At 38.8% G+C, this 19,236-nt stretch overlaps 2 protein-coding genes across 4 annotated transcripts; both read right to left on the bottom strand.

The window, feature by feature from the left end:
• Positions 1 to 1,194: 1,194 nt before the first annotated feature.
• On the bottom strand, positions 1,195 to 9,986 carry LOC121412789 (protein D3-like). Its single transcript, XM_041605554.1, has 3 exons — positions 9,855 to 9,986; positions 3,431 to 3,623; positions 1,195 to 2,478 (listed from the first exon to the last, which is right to left on the bottom strand). Exons 1-3 carry the CDS (start codon positions 9,984 to 9,986, stop codon positions 2,234 to 2,236), a joined length of 570 nt encoding a protein of 189 aa, XP_041461488.1. The 3' UTR covers positions 1,195 to 2,233.
• A 3,257-nt stretch (positions 9,987 to 13,243) lies between these two features.
• On the bottom strand, positions 13,244 to 17,672 carry LOC121414471 (protein D3-like). Of its 3 annotated transcripts, none has more exons than XM_041607655.1 (4): positions 17,417 to 17,672; positions 16,925 to 17,066; positions 14,870 to 15,062; positions 13,244 to 13,966 (listed from the first exon to the last, which is right to left on the bottom strand). In XM_041607655.1, the coding sequence occupies exons 2-4, from the start codon at positions 17,054 to 17,056 to the stop codon at positions 13,719 to 13,721; spliced, it is 573 nt and encodes a 190-aa protein (XP_041463589.1). In that variant the 5' UTR covers positions 17,057 to 17,066; positions 17,417 to 17,672; the 3' UTR covers positions 13,244 to 13,718. The 3 variants fall into 3 exon arrangements, with proteins under 3 accessions (XP_041463589.1, XP_041463590.1, XP_041463591.1); XM_041607656.1 differs by having other exon boundaries at positions 17,464 to 17,672; XM_041607657.1 differs by having other exon boundaries at positions 17,530 to 17,672.
• Between the last annotated feature and the right edge of the window lie 1,564 nt (positions 17,673 to 19,236).

The following is a 19,236-nucleotide window of genomic DNA, read 5'->3' as shown; positions in this document are numbered from 1 at the left end:
ACATGCTCGCAAACATATAGGTTTCTTATGTTCAGAGCGCATGGTTTTTATGGTTATTGTTTCGTACTAAAGTTCACATTTTATTGACATACAGTGCTTCCGCAATTCATGATACATTTTCCTAAAACGGCATTGTCTGTAATACTACATTCATGTCAGTGTAATGTTACCAATAGAAACGAGTTTGGTGTTTTACTATGGTCAAAGTGTGAATATGTTTAACATTTCTGACACACATTGTTATGTTGTAATGATACCTGTAATCTTGTATCAATAGAAACAAGCATGTTTAATCCAAATCTTCCCGTCTTCGCGTTGTTATGTCAGTGGAAATGTTGCATTTGTTATTTGAACAAGTTTTTAAAAGTATAAGCCATCTAGACTGTTTATTTCCAATTCGTCCAATTAGCAACTCGTCTACTATCATTTGGTCCACCATCAGTTCGTCCACTATCCACTCTGTCTAATTTTCATTTCTGTCGCTCATAATTTCGTCTAATAACCAGTTAGTCTAATAGCCATTAGTCCATAAACCATTTGGTCTAATTGGACTAAGTATTAATTGGGCAAAATGAATGAAAGGAAAATTGGTATTAGACCAACTGGTTACGAGACGAAATGGTCATAGACAAACTGGGGATTAGACGAAGTGATTATTGGACCAAATGGCTGATAGACGAAATGTTATTGGACGGAATGACATTAGGCTAAATGAAGGTAGACCATGTGACGAGTGGACGAGTTGGCAATTGACGAGTCGGCAGTTTATCTAGACTATGACGCCCCATGACTCATTGGGTCACTCTGCTTTAAAGCCAGGTAAACTCTTTTTTTTTTTTTTTAATCCGAATTCATTTTATATATTTAATCGCGTGTTGATTTTTTTCACAAATGGGATATCAGAAGACTGAACATTATATTTATAAGATATGGCATAATCATTCCTTTGAATTAAAGAATGCGGAGATTTGGAATTAAAGGAAATTAATTTTAAAAATATGGTGAGATATCAGAGAACCTGCATTGAAAAAACATCGCTTGTTGAGTCTGCAGAATGAAAAAAATATTAGGTCTTAATTTGTAAGAGATTACACGTAAAATAAATTGATTACTTGTCTTCAAGAAATGAAAAGTTAGCAGCGTCGATAAGTAGCATATCATGCGAAACAAAATAGTAATAATATTACAAAAGTAATGAATTTATTTGAAAAAAAGGGAAGAATAGCTCAACGAGAAATTAAAATAAAAAAAAATCAAATAAGCACTTTGTTGAAGATCGGCTACCTGACGAAGTCCAAAAGATGTGTGTATGAGCGGTGATGAAAGCTAAAGGGCGATCAAATATTATGTTATTTGTTCATGCTATTTGATCAAACTGGAATGGTGACAGTCACTACATCATACACGTCATATAAATATGATTAATATGCCTCATTTGAGGAGTACATACTAACACCAGACAAAACGGATCAATGTGGCGATTTCAAGAATATGCATGTTTGATAAATTATGCGAAGTGTAAAAGTAATAAGACAATATTACAAAGCACACACGACCTTCACAATCATGCTTACTATTTGATGATTTTTATGTTAAAGAAAAAAAATAATAGTCAACAACTGTCTTTGAAATCTAATTCAAATTGTGAACTATGATAAACTTATATCTATCATGCACTATTCCTCACGCAATTTGAAGCTATGAAAAGCAATGAAAAACTAGTTTGCTTTAATAGTTCAATCTTAACAGAACTTGCCCTACTGCAGTTTGGCTTATCATTATTTATGCATACCCTGATAAATCTGCTGGGGTGTTGACCTTACAAAAGTAAGGTCATGCTTTAAGGACGATTCCACCCCCAACAAAAAAGTTGATTTGAGTAAAAAGAGAAATATCCAACAAGAATATCACTGAAAATTTAGTCATTGTAGGTGTTTAAGATTTTTTGCATTTACTTTATTTACGGTCACCGTACTATTTCTTCAGGGATCGTAGCTTGATCTTATTATTAGGGATCGTACAGGGCCAAAGGCGCTACTGAGTACGATGTCTCTTTGAGCACCTCTTTTTCCATCCATCGACTTCTTATTCTAATACCTCTCCTTCTTCATTTTCTTCTCCCATATTTTTGTTTTGTCCTCTTTTTCTTACTACTTGAAACATCGCGGGTGGTAAGAGGGGTGGTACCTCGCCCCCAACCTGGAATGCCGCTCCAATAGAATTACCTAAATCGCTATTGATGAAAATCTAAATTCTTAGTTTTTGTTGCCGCATTCAACTCAGCCGTCTGCGTGGGGACATAGTCATCGTACTGAGCTTGGAAGAAGTTCCCTGCCACCGGGTCACCTAGGTTATTCTCAGCAGCATACCGCTTCAAGCAGAACTTTTTCCTTCTCTCTCGACTTCTTGGAAGATATGGCCCGTCAGGTTTAAATCCTGGCGGTTGTTTGAAGACAAAGAAGCAATATCGATGCAAGCCTGCACAAAATGACCGAAACAAAAATCGCTTTTTACACAGTTATTACCTCGGTCATCTGGAGTGCGCTTCATCAAAAAAAAAAAAAAAAAAAAAAAACACGACCCTCTCATTACAGGGCGACGGTCAATGAGATATGGTTAATTGAAAACAAACACAAAAACTGTGGTAAATAAGTAATATAACATTTTTCAATCTTATATACGACTTTTTTACATTTTTTTATAGTATCTGTAGTAGTGCATGTACATTCTTGACTCCCTGGGGAGTATTCCTATCACCCGCCCCTTCTCCTTTCCGTCATGTAAAACTTTTCACCAAAATACCCAGGCAATGAAATGAACCTGTTCCCCAGGAAAACATGGTTGATGTACTAATGGACAGTCCCAGTCTTAGAGTACCCGTTCGATACGTCTACCACACTCCCTGGGGAATATTCCGGTAGCCCCTCCCCGTCATGCAATACTTTTCCCCCAAAGCACACATGGTATAAAGCCAACCTGTTCCCTCAGGAGCACCCGAGCCGATGTACTCAGAACGAACAGAGTCGAGTCCCCGTTTGATACGTCTACCAAACTCCCTTGGGAATATTCCGGTAGCCCCTTCCCGTCATGCAATACTTTTCCCCCAAAGCACTCATGGTATAAAACCAACCTGTTCCCTCAGGAGCACCCGAGTCGATGTACTCAGAACGAACAGAGCCAGTCTTAGGGTCCCCGTTTGATACGTCTACTATACACTCCCTGGGGAATATTCCGGTCACCCTCGATCCCTCTCCCCGTCATGCATTTTTTTTTCTCCAAAGCACACATTGAATAAAGCCAACCTGTTTCCTCAGGAGCACCCGAGCCGTACCCGTTCGATACATCTACCACACACCCTGGGGAATATTCCGGTAGCCCCTTCCCGTCATGCAATACTTTTCCCCCAAAGAACTCATGGTATAAAACCAACCTGTTCCTTCGGGAGCACCTGATCCAATGTACTCAGAACGAACAGTGCCAGTCTTAGAGTCCCCGTGTGATACGTCTACCATCATAAAATGGTGTATCGCTCTCACCGCCTCTGGTGCATCCCAGTCTATCATAATGATAGTGTACAGGGCGCCCTCTTCAGATGGGAAGGTGATATGAGGCATGTCCTTTACCTAAAAGAAGTGAAAATTATTTTGCGGAATGTCACTTATGTACAAAGTTCATAGCGATGGAGGATAGGTACGTATGTGTGATCACATTTTTACAGACCTAGGCCCCGTCTTACAAAGAGTTGCGATTGATCTGATCAACCGCAACTATGGAAAGCCAGCAACATCTTACCCACATCTAAAATGCATATTAGTTCAAACTGTTTTCTAGGTATGATACTATGATACACAGCTACATTCATAAATTCACTGTTTTCCTGTGAATTTGGTGGGTTCCCCTTTGTTTACAAAGGACACTTTGCAAATTTCCTGCAGAAAAAAACTGTGACACTGATGGATTTCTCTTTCAAAGACGGAACCTAGTTTTAATCAGAAGTTTAGGCTTGCATTCGGGACCGACCTCTTAAGTATACCATCCGATAGACTTGTTTGTTTGATTTCCGTCATAAAAATACATAACAATATATATACAGTAGATACAAGGAGTAACATCTACATACATAATGAAGTAAATTCTAAACATTGATTATAAAAGAAAAGGAAAAAATGATTGATTGAAACATGTTAAGAGAGTTAAAAGATCAAACTTAAGACAAGAGACGGTTGGATAACCCATATTCAGCTGCACCAATTATATGTGCGGCTGGTCTTCCATGGGGACTTGACAAGGGGTCGAACCTCGAATCCCTACATCAATGTGTAACTCCTACATAACAGCCACCAAGTTTTGGGTCCTGCGATCAATCAACTATGGAAAACCAGCAATATCAACATCTAAAATACATGGTTGTTCAAAATATTTTCTAGAAATGACGTATGTTCACACGTTCTCGACAAATCAGTATGCTTTTTTTTTGTTTTCATTGGACATTGAAAAAAATTTCTAAAGAAAATATTATGACAATGATGGATTTCCATATATTTGACATTGATTGGATCAATCGTAACTCTTTGTAAGACGAAGCCCAGGTATATCTTGTGAAAGAATAATAACTTGAGGGACTGAGAGGAACTGTTATGACGATTGCGGGGAGGGGGGGGGGTAGGGTGGGGGCTACCGTTGAAATGACTTAATTAAGCAACTTATTACATTCAGTAATTAAGACAGTTTCCATAACTAAATGCTGACTCGTTACAAAAAAAGAAAGCATCCTATCTCGCTTTACTTTGGATGGTAATTGTCTGTAGGAATGTATAGATCCCTGATAAAAACTAAAAGTAATTTAAAGAAAATTCTAGCATTCAAATCTTAAGACCCTCCAGATATGGGGGGCTGTGGGCCCTGTCGACCTTTTCATTTGGGGGTCAATATTGCCTCTGTGATGGTTACATTTAGGCCCATATATAGGTAAATTGCCAATTCGTCTACTGCCATCCCGTCCACTCACCACATGGTCTACATCATCATTTCGTCTAATGCCATTTCGTCCATCAACATTTCGTCTACCACCCATTTCGTCCAATCACCATTTCTTCTAATAGCCATTTAGTCTAATAGCCAGTTAGTCTATAGCCAGTTAGTCTATAGCCAATTCGTCTACAACCATTTCGTCTACCAACCATTTCGTCTAAATCCATTTGGTCTAATGCCAAATCGTCCATTAACCAGTTCGTCCACCGTTCATTTGGTCCAATAGCCATGTCGGCTAATTTCAGTTGGTCCAATATCCACATCGTCTACTTATCAACTCGTCCAATTGCCATTTCGTCTAATAGTCATTTCGTCCATCAACCATTAGGTCCAATAATCAGTTCGTCTACCAACCAAATCGTCTACTAATCATTTCGTCCAATTCCCAAATCGTTCAATAGCCATTTAGTCTAATAGCCATTCGGTCCAATAGCCATTTCGTCTAATACAAATAATTTGCGTTATCCGAGGAGGGGAGCGAAATGACTTTAATACCTTGAAATTATTGATGATATTAGTTTAAAAAAAACCCTAAAAACTATGATGATAACTACTATCGCAAGGGTCGATTCAGTGGGTACAGCAATTCAGGCACCCCCACCCCACCCCCCTAAAACGCACACACACACATATAAAAGGGGGAACTAAGATGGGGAAAATGGAAAAGGGCCCTTTTATTTTAATTTGTCGCTCAATTTTTATTTAAAAAAAAGAAAGGAGAATATTGTATTCCGATATCAAAATACGATAAACAGATGAAAGACAATATAGCCTTTTAAAGAAATATTATTGATCAATATACCCCCACCCCCCCAAAAAAAGAGCTCTTCCCGATCTGTCCTATCTTCTTTCCCTGTACTATCCTCTCCCTTTTTGTTCGTTTCCCGTCGCTAGAAGCCCGCCTGCGCCTAAAATAAATGTAGGCCTAGTAGTATTGACAATAACGATGAGTATAATGTTTGTGATATACTCATGCTGTAGCAATTAATGGATATAATAATAAGAATGATAATCATCATAATGATACTAATAAATAATAATAATAAAATTCACAATAATACTACTAATAATAATAATTATGATGATCATATTACTAATATTAACAAAAATGATAATAATAAGGATAATCATAATAGAAATAATATACATAATTAAAATAATTACTACTACGTAGGCGCGGATCCAGGAGTTTACAGGAAGGGGGGGGTATTGAAATCACTAGAGTAGATTTTTTGACGCGAGTATATAGGCCTGCCGGGTATAATTATAACACATCCCTTCGCGGATCTAGCTTTTGCTAATGGGGGCAGGGGGGGGGGGCTGTTGCTCGAAAAATGTTCATTCATTTATTCCCCTGTCTGCGGATCGAAGAGGGTTTTTTCCGTGTTTTTTTTTTTTGTTTTTTTTTTGCTTGCGCGAGCTGATCTTTTTTTTGTTTTTATAAACATTGTATTTCATGTAGGCCCACTATTATTTTACACATAAAATCGTAAGTCTTGACACTGTTTGAAATCCTGAACATTTCTCTAGATTAATAACTAATGCGAGGATTGCAAGCGCGCAGCGCGAGCTGAGAATTTTCCATATACTGACATGAAACAGGGGCGTTTTAAGGACTGCGTTTAGGAATTCTTGAAGATACATATTTTACTTTTGTAAATGCAACATCACAGTGCGAGCTGAAATTTTCCTATATTCAGACCTCAAAACGGGTACTTTAATCACTTTTTGTAAATTTGTACATAATACACATCTAAATAAACAATGCGAGTGCGGGTCGAAATTTGTGATATTCTGACATGAAAAATGACGTTTTAAGGACTGTTTGTAAGCATTCATAAAGTGGATACATAGGCATTTCGAGGAGGGCAAAGCGTCCGCCCCTCCTTATTGACGGCCTCAAAAAAGAGAAAAGGGTGGGGGAGAAAAAAAGAGAAAAAGGGAAGGAGTGAAAAGAAAACGGGGAATGAGACGAGAAAAAGCTGAAGGAAGGAATTAGACATTGACAATCCACGTCACTATATATCCAGTTTAGAAATGAATATACAAACATGTGCACGGCGAGTTAAAAAAAATTATATTTCAGGACACTTTGAACACTCCCTGTAATACAGGATACATAATTATCTTAAAATGAACAATTACTGCAATTATTGCCGAAAATGTTGGTTAATTGACATAAAGAAGTAACAGATTAAGGATTGTTTGAAGGAATTCAAGAAGAGATGGATGTATCATAAATAAAAATGTGAGCGCGCAGCAAGAGCTGAAGCTGTTTCCCTATTTTCAGATCTCAAAAATGGGAGATTTTAATCATTTTTCTTTTGTTATTATGTACAGGATACATATCTCAATAAATTATTAATGCGAGCGCGAAGCATGAGATGTTTCCCTTTCTTTTTTTCCTTTTCTTTCTCCCTCTTCCCTCTTCCTTTTTTTTCCTTCTCTCTTTCTTCCCCATTTTTTTCTCTTTCTCTTCTTCTTTCCCTCTTTTTTTCTCTCCCTTTTCTTTTCCTCTCTTTCCTTCCCCTTTTTGGCGCCCCCTTTCGCCTACCCCGGGGGCCCGGGCCCCCAAAGCCCCCCCCAGAATACGCGCATGAATATGAGACGGACCTCACTCATCAACCAGCGTGCAGCCTGATCTGATTTTTTTAAATTCAGATTTAAAAACGATACGTTCTTATATTTTTTTCCTCGAATGGTTAGAAAATCTTTTATTTATTTTTTTAATTTTTTTTAAATAGTAAATTAACTTATAAAAGGATACTTTGAGAGCCATGTAACCCTCTTGAACATGTTTAACTAATGTATTTCATTCAGCGGCGTAGCTATGCCTTTTCTGAGGGGGGGGGGGTCTGGAGGCCCTTTATTACCGAGAGATACCGATTACCAACGTCCGACGACCAATGTTTATAGATCCAACTTTTATAGAGTCAATGACATGATGACCATGAGTCATGGATTCTTTTTTACTTTAAAAAATAATTGTGAGCGCTATAAGCGCGAATTGGATTTTTCTTTAGATTTAAATCTAATGGAAAGGCTGGCTATCTTCCTGAATAAATCATGTGATTTCGAAAGGCAATTTGTTGTTATATTCAAGTCTGAAACTGGACATTCTAAGACTATTTTGTAAGGATGAGATAAACACTTGATGCAAGCGCGAAGCGCGAGCTGAAATTATTTTATTTACTGTCCCGAAAGGGAACCTGTTATTTGTCAATTCTCTTCCTCTCATTTTCATCACTTTTCCTCCTTCTTATCCCTCTCTTCCTCGTCTTTATATCTAAATTCATTTCCTTCTTATTTTCGTCATCTCTCCCTTTTCTCATTTTTTTTTGCAGGGGGGCTTCAACAAAATTTTGAATCTAGGAGCCTAAGGCCCTTGCCTTTCTTTTTTTCCCATCTCTCTCTCTCCCCTCTACCTTTCCCTTCTTTCTTTCTCTTCCTTTTTTCTCCCCTTTCCTTTCTCTTTATCTCGTCTTACCCTTATTTTCCTTCTCTTTCCTTTCCTCACTCCCTCCTCCCCCTCCTTTCTTTTTCCTCTCGTTTCCCCTTCCTTTTCACCTCTCTTTCTCTTTCCCCCTTCATTTTATTTTTCCTCTTCCCTTCCTTTCTTTTCCTTCTCCTTCGCCAGTATACCATTCCGTTTTTCCTTGCCCGTATCGTGTATGTATAACCTCGATAAGACACACATTGCTTCCCCCTTTGGGTGGAAAACACTTCCATAATGCAAAGTAATCAATGACGAACAACACTAGTCAACAGTGATAAAATAAATCAAGAAGTTGAAGAGAATTGGTAATTAATTAGGCCCACAATCGCGAATAGAGTCGACTCGGGTCGTAGAGGGCGCTAGTGCAGCATAGTAGACCAGTATGCGTATTAGACGAAATGAATATTAGACGAAATGGTGATTAGCCAAAATGGCAATTGGACATATTGGTTATTAGACCAAATGGCAATTAGACCAAATGATTGTTAGCCGAAATGAGTTTAGACCAAGTGATAGTAGACCAAATGCAGTTAGACCAAATGGAACATGGACGAAATGAAAGTAGACCAAGTGGTTATTAGACCATTTGCCTTTAGACCATTTGGCTATTAGACCAAATGGGAATAGACGTAATGATAGTGGACAAAGTGGCTATTGGACCAATTGGCAAAAAAATACCATTAGACCAAATGGCTATTAGACCAAATAATAATAGACGAAATGGCTATTAGACGAAATGGTGATTGGACGAAATGGTAATTAGACCATGTGGATAGTGGACCAACTGATGGTAGACGAAATGATATTAGACCATGTGGGTAGTGGACAAAATGGCAGTGGACGAAATGGCAATAAACCATATATATTATCTCTCTCGTCACATATTTATCCTTTCTTTTTGCTATTAAGCAGAAAACGCTGGTACACCACCCCCCCCCCCCCCCCCCCGTCCCCCCTTATCTGCCCCTTCCTATTAAAAAGAATCGGCAATTAACCATCTTTGTAATGCAATCTAATTGAAAGCGTAAATTCGTGAATTCTTGTTTAGTATACCTTATTACAGATTACTTTCCTCTTTATAATGCTATTATTAGTCCGTACTTGATTCAATTTGGCGAGTTAGTGCGTGTGAGGGATGTGGGTGTGTAATTGAATTTTATCAGGCATGTATCAATCAGAATTGATTATTTACGTCTGGTACCGACATTTAACGTCACCATCCGAAAGATGTGACCAGGGCTCGAACCGTGAACCTCTGTTATTAAACATTTATCACAGGGCATATTTTATTTTTTGTATTTTTATTATTATTCTTTGATAAACTTACCTGAGTTGGTGTAAGCTCGTTCCCAAAGTCACATGACACACCTGATGAGTAGACGACCTCGGCTCTGAGGGGCGGGGCCACGTCAATCACATCCGGTATTAGACCTGACTCAGCCCACTTTGGCGAGGCCATTTGTGATTAGCTAATGAAATAACTTGAACAAAAAAGGGGAAAGGAAACTTAAAATCATTCAAAAAAAGAGGCACGAATTTTCAGGTTAATAATATCCCATAATGGCTATCAAAATTTACTTCTTCGTATATGGATTTTGAATAGGCCTGCTCATGTACGCTTCGATATAATTATGTTTGCTCCGCCCCTGAAATAGATCCAATCTACACCGCGGTAGCTCTAATAGAGGACTGACATGACACATGTATAGCCCATATCACATGGAGGCGGCGGTGGGTTTTTATGAAGGGGCAGCAAGATGACAATTTGACATTTTTTTACACATTATTTTCACAAATGAAAAGGTGCTCATTAACAAGAATATATTAAGAATAACTGGACTTGGTCCTCTTTGTTGGATAATTTTCTCTCTTCCGTTTTCTTGTTCCTTTTTTTTACCAGGTTGGAAAAATTCGGGGGGGGGGGTCACTTCCCGTTCCTCCATTAGCACCACCCCTGTCCTATGGGGATGAATCCCTAATAAAAACTAAAGGTCAACTACATTTCACATGATCACAGAAATCCCTCGACGGATAGTCGATTTAGTATACACTGTAGACCTCGGTATACAATCACAATATATTCATGTATATTCACCCTCACCAACTCAAGTAAGCCTCCAGATATAGAACTGTATATTAAAGTGGGTTCAGTGGTCAACGAGTGAATGTCCACATACGTATATCCCAGAGGTTGAAAAATATTGGAAAGAAGTTACAAATCCGACGTTAAATCTTACTGAAACACACAACGTTTAAAATGATGATCTTGTCCTCAAAAGTACTGCTGCATACACAAGTCAGTCTCGCCCTTACCGAATGTACATCACGTTCTTTTCTACATGTTCTATATATATCCATGACCATGATATCTTCATATTCAGTTCAGAAGTTGTTTACAAAGTAAACTAGTGACAGACAGGCCGGGGTGACACCAAGAAAGTTTGCTTGTGGAGGGGGGGGGGCAATGCTACTGACGTCATTTTTTTTTTGTTTTCTCAATAGAATTACAGGAGTATCATGAAGCTTCCCAAAATGTAGATCGCTTCCGTCCCTTCATAGTTTCCTACATCCAGTTTAGATTTTTTTTCACAAAGTGAACTAGTAACAGACAGGGAAAACACCGAAAAAGTTTGCTTAATTGTGCGAAGGGGGGGGGGGGCGGAGGCAACGCTGCATTTTTCATTCTTCTCAATATAATTTACAGGAGTATCATGAAGTGTCCTAGCCTAGGGCCCCGTCTTTACAAAGTATTGCGATTGATCCGATCAATTACAACTATGGAAAGCCAGCAACGTCACCATCTGGAATGCCTGTTTGTTCAAAATATTTTCTAGACATGATTTAAAGTCATACATTCATCGTTTTCTTGAAAATTCAGAGTGCCTTTTTTTCTTTCAAAGGATATTGTGCAAATTTCTTGGATAAACAAAAATTTATGACATCAATAGATAACATAAATAGACCCTTGCATAATTGTTGCTTAGGTTTTAAACAGTTAGTAGAGTTCTTTGCTATATTTTACACCAAATATACATTATGAACAAATTCATAGTCTATTGTTTATTTCAATCTTTGCCCTTCTTCAACCATTCCCTGTATCTGTTTGAACTCTGTCAACTTTACTTAAATCCTGAATCCGCTGAGTCAGACAGTTGTTATTATTAATCAATCTTCATGAGTTTGTATATTCATGATAATCAGTAGTGGTATATTTTTATACAGAGCCCCCCCCCCCTCTCTCTCTCTCTCTCTCTCCCTCTCCTCATTTCCTCCTCTACATCTCTCCTTCTCTCATTACGTCTATAAATTTACACAAAGAAAAGACATACTTTTATACATGTTATATGAGGCTGGTCAATCACATCATATAGCACGTATATAATATATGGGAGAAAAAAATCTCATTACAGTTCATACCCAACATAATCATGAAAATAATAAATAAGAATGTACAATACACTGCACTTCAGACATTATCATATCGTAGTATTTTCTTTCATATAAATGTGATATCTGAGCAAAGTCGGATTATTTCATGACATTATTCAAATCACTTTAAACTTATACCGAATGCTCAATATATACAATGGCCAACATGATAGCATTGTTATTTGAATGCACGCTGTATTACATGTATACGGAAATACATAAAAAATTAAAAACTTAGAGATCTTAACATTCATGCTCTGTCGGATTCTGAGGTAATAACACTGCACATTAATTTTTAACGTTATATTTGTGCTGCAATTTCCTAGAGGTACACATCGGAAAGGCATGAATAGATATCAAAAATTAATTAATTTATCTATAAATTCTCTATAGGCACTTCAGATATAAAGGTTTACTTGCCAGGTGAACGGGTTTATTTGAAATTATTGCAATGTTGGTAACAAAAGAATTCAATATCATCACGTTTTAAAAAATTCTATCAATAGGTCCTAATAATGATATTAAATGTTTTATTCAAGAAAGTTATAATGCTGTTCTACCAGCGAGGCGAGCCATGCTTTACATAAATTTGAGTATTAAAATAAGGATGCAAAAAGTTCAATTTTTAGAAGTCTTTGAGATGAATAGTCCAGTTCATATAGTTCCATTCTGCTCATGATCAGAAGGCCGTCATTTGAACTCAAATAGCAAGGTGGTGTGGGACCCGGGGGGGGGGCACTTACATTGACGAGTGGATACCATGCGCGACCAAAAAAACACGTAAAAAGGATGTCTTTTTCACGACAGGGCACGTTACGTACGTAACGTGAAAAGGGTGTCAAAAACACAAAAATAATGAAAAAAGGGTATCTAATTCGCTAGGAAGATTACATGTTTAGGGTCGAATTTGCGGGGATGATAAAACAAAATTAAAATGTTTTATAAAGGATGTCCTTTTTGCCCCAACACTTCGTGTTTAGAGTCCGATTTGCCCGAGGTGTAGAAGGTGGGGTCGTACTAAACCAAATAAGGTAAAGCCGACGACCGAAGGACCCGAAACAATAAAACATTCCTGTACTTGTTTAGGGGTTCATTTCAGGGAATATTTGCCAAGAGTATCGTTTTGTTTCCAATACTTGTTAAGGGTAGGGTTTCACACGCCAATACTTGTTAAGGGGTGCATTTTCAGAATATGGAAATTACGTGTTTAGGGTGCTTTTCGAGACCCCATGGTCGCGCATGGTATCCACTCGTGAATGGAAGTGGCCCCCCCCCCCCCGGGATTATTCATATAAATCTTCTGAATTGTGTTAGATCCACTCGAAAGCGACAACACATCCATCAGCGATTGATATCTCAAAATAATATTGGCCAAGTCGTGTGGTCCAGCGGTTAGAGCATTGGACTCATGATCGCAAGGTTGTGAGTTCGAATCCCTACTCTGCCATTGCCTCCACTTTGATAAAAGGGCTCAAGAGTAATATCTGTCGTCTAGAAGGTCAGCCACTGTGACTGATTAATCTACACGTAAAATGTTTCCTAGGTAATTGGATATATACACCAGCTTGGCGTTTACCAGCAAAATGCTGTCCTGCCGAGTTCCAACGGGATCGAGTTGCCATAAACCAAGAACAAGTAGTCTACACTGTAATAGCATCGTGTAAATGCATTCAAAGTAGAAATGTTACAACAGCGAAAAAGGGGGCTATCAAAATTCCTTGAGGGGACACCCTCTGTCCCCTGTCCCTTAGGAAAGGTAGTGTCACTGTGAATAAAATTGAAAGTTCTGAGTGGTAGTTGCTGCTTCCAATTCAGCCTTCTGCTTCGGGACCCAGTCATCGTACTGAGCTTGGAAGAAGTTCCCTGCCACCGGATCACCTAGGTCATTCTCTGCAGCATACCGCTTCAAGCAGAACTTGTACCGTCTCTCGCGGTTCCTTGGACGATACGGCTCGGCAGGTTTGAATCCCGGCGGTTGCTTGTAGATGAGGAAGCAATACCGATGCAAACCTGGAGAGGAAGATAATGCAGGAAATCTCGTTTCATTTTTCTTTTCTAAGTTTTAAACTTTTTCCTCATTCCTCTCCTACACATTGATTGATAGCGAACAGTTGTCATCAGAGCCAGGGAGCGGAGCCAGAGTGTGCGATTCACAGGACCCTCATGATGGAAAACTGGAGGTTTTCGGTCCTTGCCTGATGATGCAACAGGGACATTGGTTACTGTATCTTAATATTTACAGGTGCTAGACCCACCATTCATATGTGCACTCAGAGCATAACCAGTTGCACTTTTCACGACCACTCTCTACCCTCTCAATCCCCTTCACCCCCCCCCAAAAAAAAAAACGGTTACACTTCGTAATTCGAAGGTTCGTAATTCCGAAACACGGAAATTGCCTATACATCGATGTTCGTTTATCCGAAAACGGAAAAGGGTTCGTTAATCCGAATATTTGTGGCGTAATTCTGAAGGTTCGTTAATCCGAGAAGGAAATGAGCGGGGAAATGAGAGTCGTAATTCCGAAGGTTCGTTAGTCCGAAAACGAAATGAGGTTCATAATTCTGAAGGGTCGTTAATCCGAAAACAAAATGAGGTTCGTAAATCCGAAGGTTCTTTAGTTCGGAAACGAAATGAACAACGAACCTCATTTTGTTTTCGGATTAACGAACCTTCGGAATATCCGAACCTTCGGAATATCGAAGCTTCGGAATTACGAATGTATACGAAAAAAACATACACCAACCTGTTCCTGAACAGGAGCACCTGGTCCGATGAATGAAAGTACTAATCTTAGAGTCCCATTTCCGATACGTCTATCACACTACCTGGGGAATATTCCGGTCACCCATTCCCCTGAACCCGGCCGCCATGCAATACTTTTCTCCAAAACACACATGGAATAAAACCAACCTGTTCCTTCGGGAGCACCCGAGCCGATGTACTCAGAATGGACAGTGCCAGTCTTAGAGTCCCCGTTTGATACGTCTACCATCATAAAGTGATGGACCTCTCTCACCATCTCTGATGCATCCCAGTCCGTCATGATGATAGTGTAGAGGGCGCCCTCCTCAGATGGGAATGTAATATGGGGCTTGTCCTTTACCTATTTAGGTTCACATATAAAACAAAATAATAGAACATATTCAGGGACAACATATTATTAGGTGTTTTTAACAAATTACTATCCCAACCTTTTCCTTTTTAAAAGAGGAAGTCCGCCCGGACGTCAGATCGAGGTCAATCAAAGCAGAAACATTTATCATCGGTTTTTCAGGTTTTATTCTGTGATCTCATTTTGGCAGTTGCCCGTAGGTTCGGGTAATAATATTAATTCGATAAATGGTTACTGATAACTAGAGATGCTCGGCGGGTCGCGCAGCCGAGCACATGTATCCCCCGAACCCAACGCGTCATCCGTCATTGAGATATATAGAGCTCACACAGAAATTTGACCAAAAATACAATTATCATGGCGACAATGACCCTAGCATGCAGGTACCCCAAGTCCATCTATCATCCAAGTGTGGTTGAAAAGTGACTTATGGTTGTGGAGAAAGAGAGTCTTGCATGTTATCTTCAACGTTGTCCTGAAAATGACCTTTGACCTTACAATGTGACCTCTGACAGCAGCATAACATGCAGGTCCCCCAAGTCCATCTACAATTCAAGTTTGGTTGAAAAGTGACTTACGGTTGCAGAATTAGGTGTCATGAGAGTCCTGCATGTAAACTTTAGAGTTGACCAGAAAATGACCTTTGACCATACCATGTTACCTGCCACTGCAGCATAACATGCAGGTACCCCAAATCCTTCTACCATCCAAGTTTGGTTGAAAAGTGACTTTAAAAGTAAACTTTAATGTTGACCTGAAAATGACCTTTGACCTTACCATGTGACCTCCGCCCACACCAAAATCAAGAGGCTTCTTTGCTATACCATACTCAACCTTCAAGCCAAATTTGCAGACGATCGGAGAAGATATGCAGCTGATAGAGCGCTCACAAGGAAATCTCTGCGGCGGACGCGACGGCGCGACGAGGCCAAAACCATAATATCCTCCAAACTCTGATCGGGGGATACAATTAAAGGGCAATGCGACATTAAAGGAACCCCATATATTACATGGGTATGGGGAGGATTATTCTATTGTTAATGGGTGTGCTGAGCATTGTCGCAGCACCCCCAGTAAGGCAGTAACAATAGGTCCATGGGGGTATGCTACAAGAAGGCAGAGGCCGGTGACCGCCCCTTTTTAGCTATAACGAATTAATAATATTTTAAAGAGAGAGAGGGAGAGAGAGAACGAGAGATGGAGGGAGAGAGAAAGGAGGAAGAAAAGGGCAACAGGAAGATAAATAAGAAAATAGGAGGTCTCTGGTATACTCATATATCTCAGCTAACCCCTCCCCGTTATTCCATTGAGGGGGAAAATTGTTAATTCTTGCACCAATCAACCCCCCCCCCTCGCCTCATCCTGTTACATCGACAAAGAATACTCTTTACAAATAGTGCCAGCATATATATCCACTCTCAGTCACATTTACAAGGTTATAATTCAAAGGAATTCAATGAAGATTTTTTTTTCTCATGATGCATGGCTACCAGCATATTCATGAGATAATGGAAGTACGAATTCATGACAAAGTTTACACACTTTGCCATGTTCATAATACAATCTAATCGAAGACCCTACCACGATCAAGATAAAGTAGGAAAGAGAAAGAGAAAAACAAAGAAAATGAAAGGGGGAAAGGGTCCAATATGATATCCTTATATTAATATATAATGTCTAAATACATTCCAAAATTAGGTTTTTATAATAAAAGACCAACATGTTTTCTCACTCACGAATTTATGTCGAGTTTGCATACTTAAAATGTTTGGTTCATTGCGCCACTGACGTGAATAATAATTTTGCAACCACAAAATTAGGCCTAAACCACAGAGTCGATGGCCTTAACTTACCTGAGTTGGTGTAAGCTCGTTTCCGAAGTCACATGATACACCTGATGGGTAAATGACCTCAGCTCTGAGGGGCGGGGCCACGTCAATCACATCCGGTATCACACCTAACTCCGCCCACTTTGACGATGCCATTTGTAATTAGCTGATGAACATTCGAAAGATAAAAAGAAGTTACATCATTCATTACAGATACCAATTATTATCAAGTTAATGCAACGTTAATAAGTATCCTAGGCGAATAGATACATAAATATATTAGACTTTAGGCCTTGTAAAACATTCATTCTAATTCAAAACAATTAAGTCATATTTCAAATATCAATTCATTATTCAAAGAAATAGTACAGGATTATACAATAAAACTTCTCTTCGCGTCAGCCCAAAAACTGAAGAAAAAACAACTTGAAATGATATGATGACATGGTATATAAGCTACAAAGGTTAATAAATGGGGAAATTCAAGTCAACAGGTGCATTGCAAGTAAAACCTACCTCTCTGAAGTTCGATCTGAAGAAATAATTAAAGTAAAGTTTCTTACTTTAGACAACGAAGAAATGACGAACTTTTCTCAAAGTGAGTCGATTGCTCCACACACAGAACCTACCTCGTCCACAAATGTAGACCAAATCGTCTTCTATTCAATAATAGTCACCATGATATAAGTGTTGCAAATATGTTATTTACATATCAGCTCGCGGTCAATCGTCCGCTTCCGAGGTGCGGGTACGTCCCTGTGCGTCCGAGTATAACATGTATAATAATAGCGGGCCTGGGTATGAAGAGGTGGCGCTCTTTCAAAAAAATTATCAAACAAGTCTGCCAAACACAGAGATAAACTAGTAATACATCACTATGGCCAATAATACAAGTCATCATGGCCTGAGAGAGCAACCATTGTTGAGATGGGGAAATTAAAGTGGGGCGGGTCGGACGATTCCCCCAAAAGTATTTTATAATTAGAAAGTCCTTTTATTCAAACGGGAACCATATAATGAATTATGAAATGATTAGAAACCTGTAGTATTTGTTTAGGTTTCAAGGGGCAAACCATGTTCTTTGCTATTTATCCAACGACACTAGGCCCCGTTATAAACATATTCATTATCTCCTTTTTTATCTGATCAACTCTTCTTCATTTAATCCCACATACTTTTTTTAACCTCTCTCCCTCTCTATACCTATCCCATCTCCTTTACCAATTTCACCCCTTTCCATCCTCTTGCTCTAGCTCTCTCCTCTCTTCCCTTAACCTTTTCTCCTCCCTTAACCCATGGACTCTCTTCCCCTTTCTCATCACTTTCCATTCCTCGTTCTCTCTCTCTTCCTAATTCTCCCTTAACCCACACTCTCCCCCTTCATACTCCTTTCCCTCCCCATCTAATGCACCTCTCCTCCTTTACCCCCTCCTCCCCCCCTCTTCTCTCATTTCTTCCCCTTCTCTCTCCCCTCCTCTCTTCCTTCACTTGCGATCAATTGCAAGTCTATTCTTGTCCCCAAAATCAAGCATATGCCATGCAATTAATTGTAAATTTGCTATTGATTGCTAATCTTCTCCATGAAACAAGGAGTGTAATCTGATTTGCTAAAGTTAAAAGTGATCAATCAATTGCAACAGAATATTTGGGATTGACTGCAAAACTTTCCTTGCAACACCCCCTCTGTCTCATTGCTTGCACACACGAACAATCATTTTCCTCTTCTCTTTATATTCTCTCATTGTCATTATCTTGTCATAGCTTACTTTCTATCAATTTCTTTAAAGTCTGATAAAATTGATCAAAATTTCCCTTGCATTTTTTCAATCCAACAATTATCATTACAGCTCAGTTTTTAACTATATCGAGGGGTAGCCTTTCGATAGAAGACTGTCCGACGGTTAAGTGAATGGAATTAACTAATTAGGAAATAAATGAACATAGTTTGTATATATATTTGTGTGTCTGTGTAAATTAAAAGGAAAACTGTATTTTACATACCTCTTAAATCTTATACAAAAGAGGAAACAAAACTCAGTGTTAACACATACATACAAGGTTTTTTGCTTTTTATTTTCCTTTGTACATTTATAAAAGTTCATACTAAATTGTGCAAGCTGACATCATCACTATGCATATTTCAATAAAAATTTGGTGCTTAGAAATACTAGAATATGACTTTAAGCCATTCTTTAGTACTATATGATAGACTACTTGGCACAAACCTTGATATTTCCAACCTCTGATCTTTAAGGTGTTGTGGCTCAGTGGATAAGTCTTCGGACTTTGAACCACATGGTCCGGGGTTCAAATCCCGCTGCAGCACTAGCGTCCTT

Source organism: Lytechinus variegatus, chromosome 4 (assembly GCF_018143015.1).
Source record: "Lytechinus variegatus isolate NC3 chromosome 4, Lvar_3.0, whole genome shotgun sequence".
Taxonomy (NCBI): domain Eukaryota; kingdom Metazoa; phylum Echinodermata; class Echinoidea; order Temnopleuroida; family Toxopneustidae; genus Lytechinus; species Lytechinus variegatus.
This window is presented reverse-complemented; position numbering and strand designations above follow the sequence as displayed.

Coding starts and splice junctions, on each gene's coding strand:
- LOC121412789 (XM_041605554.1), bottom strand. CDS start 9,986: ATGGCCTCGCCAAAGTGGGCTGAGTCAGGTCTAATACCGGATGTGATT. Junction 3,624..9,854: donor ACGAGCTTACACCAACTCAG/GTAAGTTTATCA, acceptor CACTTCTTTTAG/GTAAAGGACATGCCTCATAT. Junction 2,479..3,430: donor AGGTGCTCCCGAAGGAACAG/GTTGGTTTTATA, acceptor CATTTTGTGCAG/GCTTGCATCGATATTGCTTC.
- LOC121414471 (XM_041607655.1), bottom strand. CDS start 17,056: ATGGCATCGTCAAAGTGGGCGGAGTTAGGTGTGATACCGGATGTGATT. Junction 15,063..16,924: donor ACGAGCTTACACCAACTCAG/GTAAGTTAAGGC, acceptor GAACCTAAATAG/GTAAAGGACAAGCCCCATAT. Junction 13,967..14,869: donor GGGTGCTCCCGAAGGAACAG/GTTGGTTTTATT, acceptor CTTCCTCTCCAG/GTTTGCATCGGTATTGCTTC.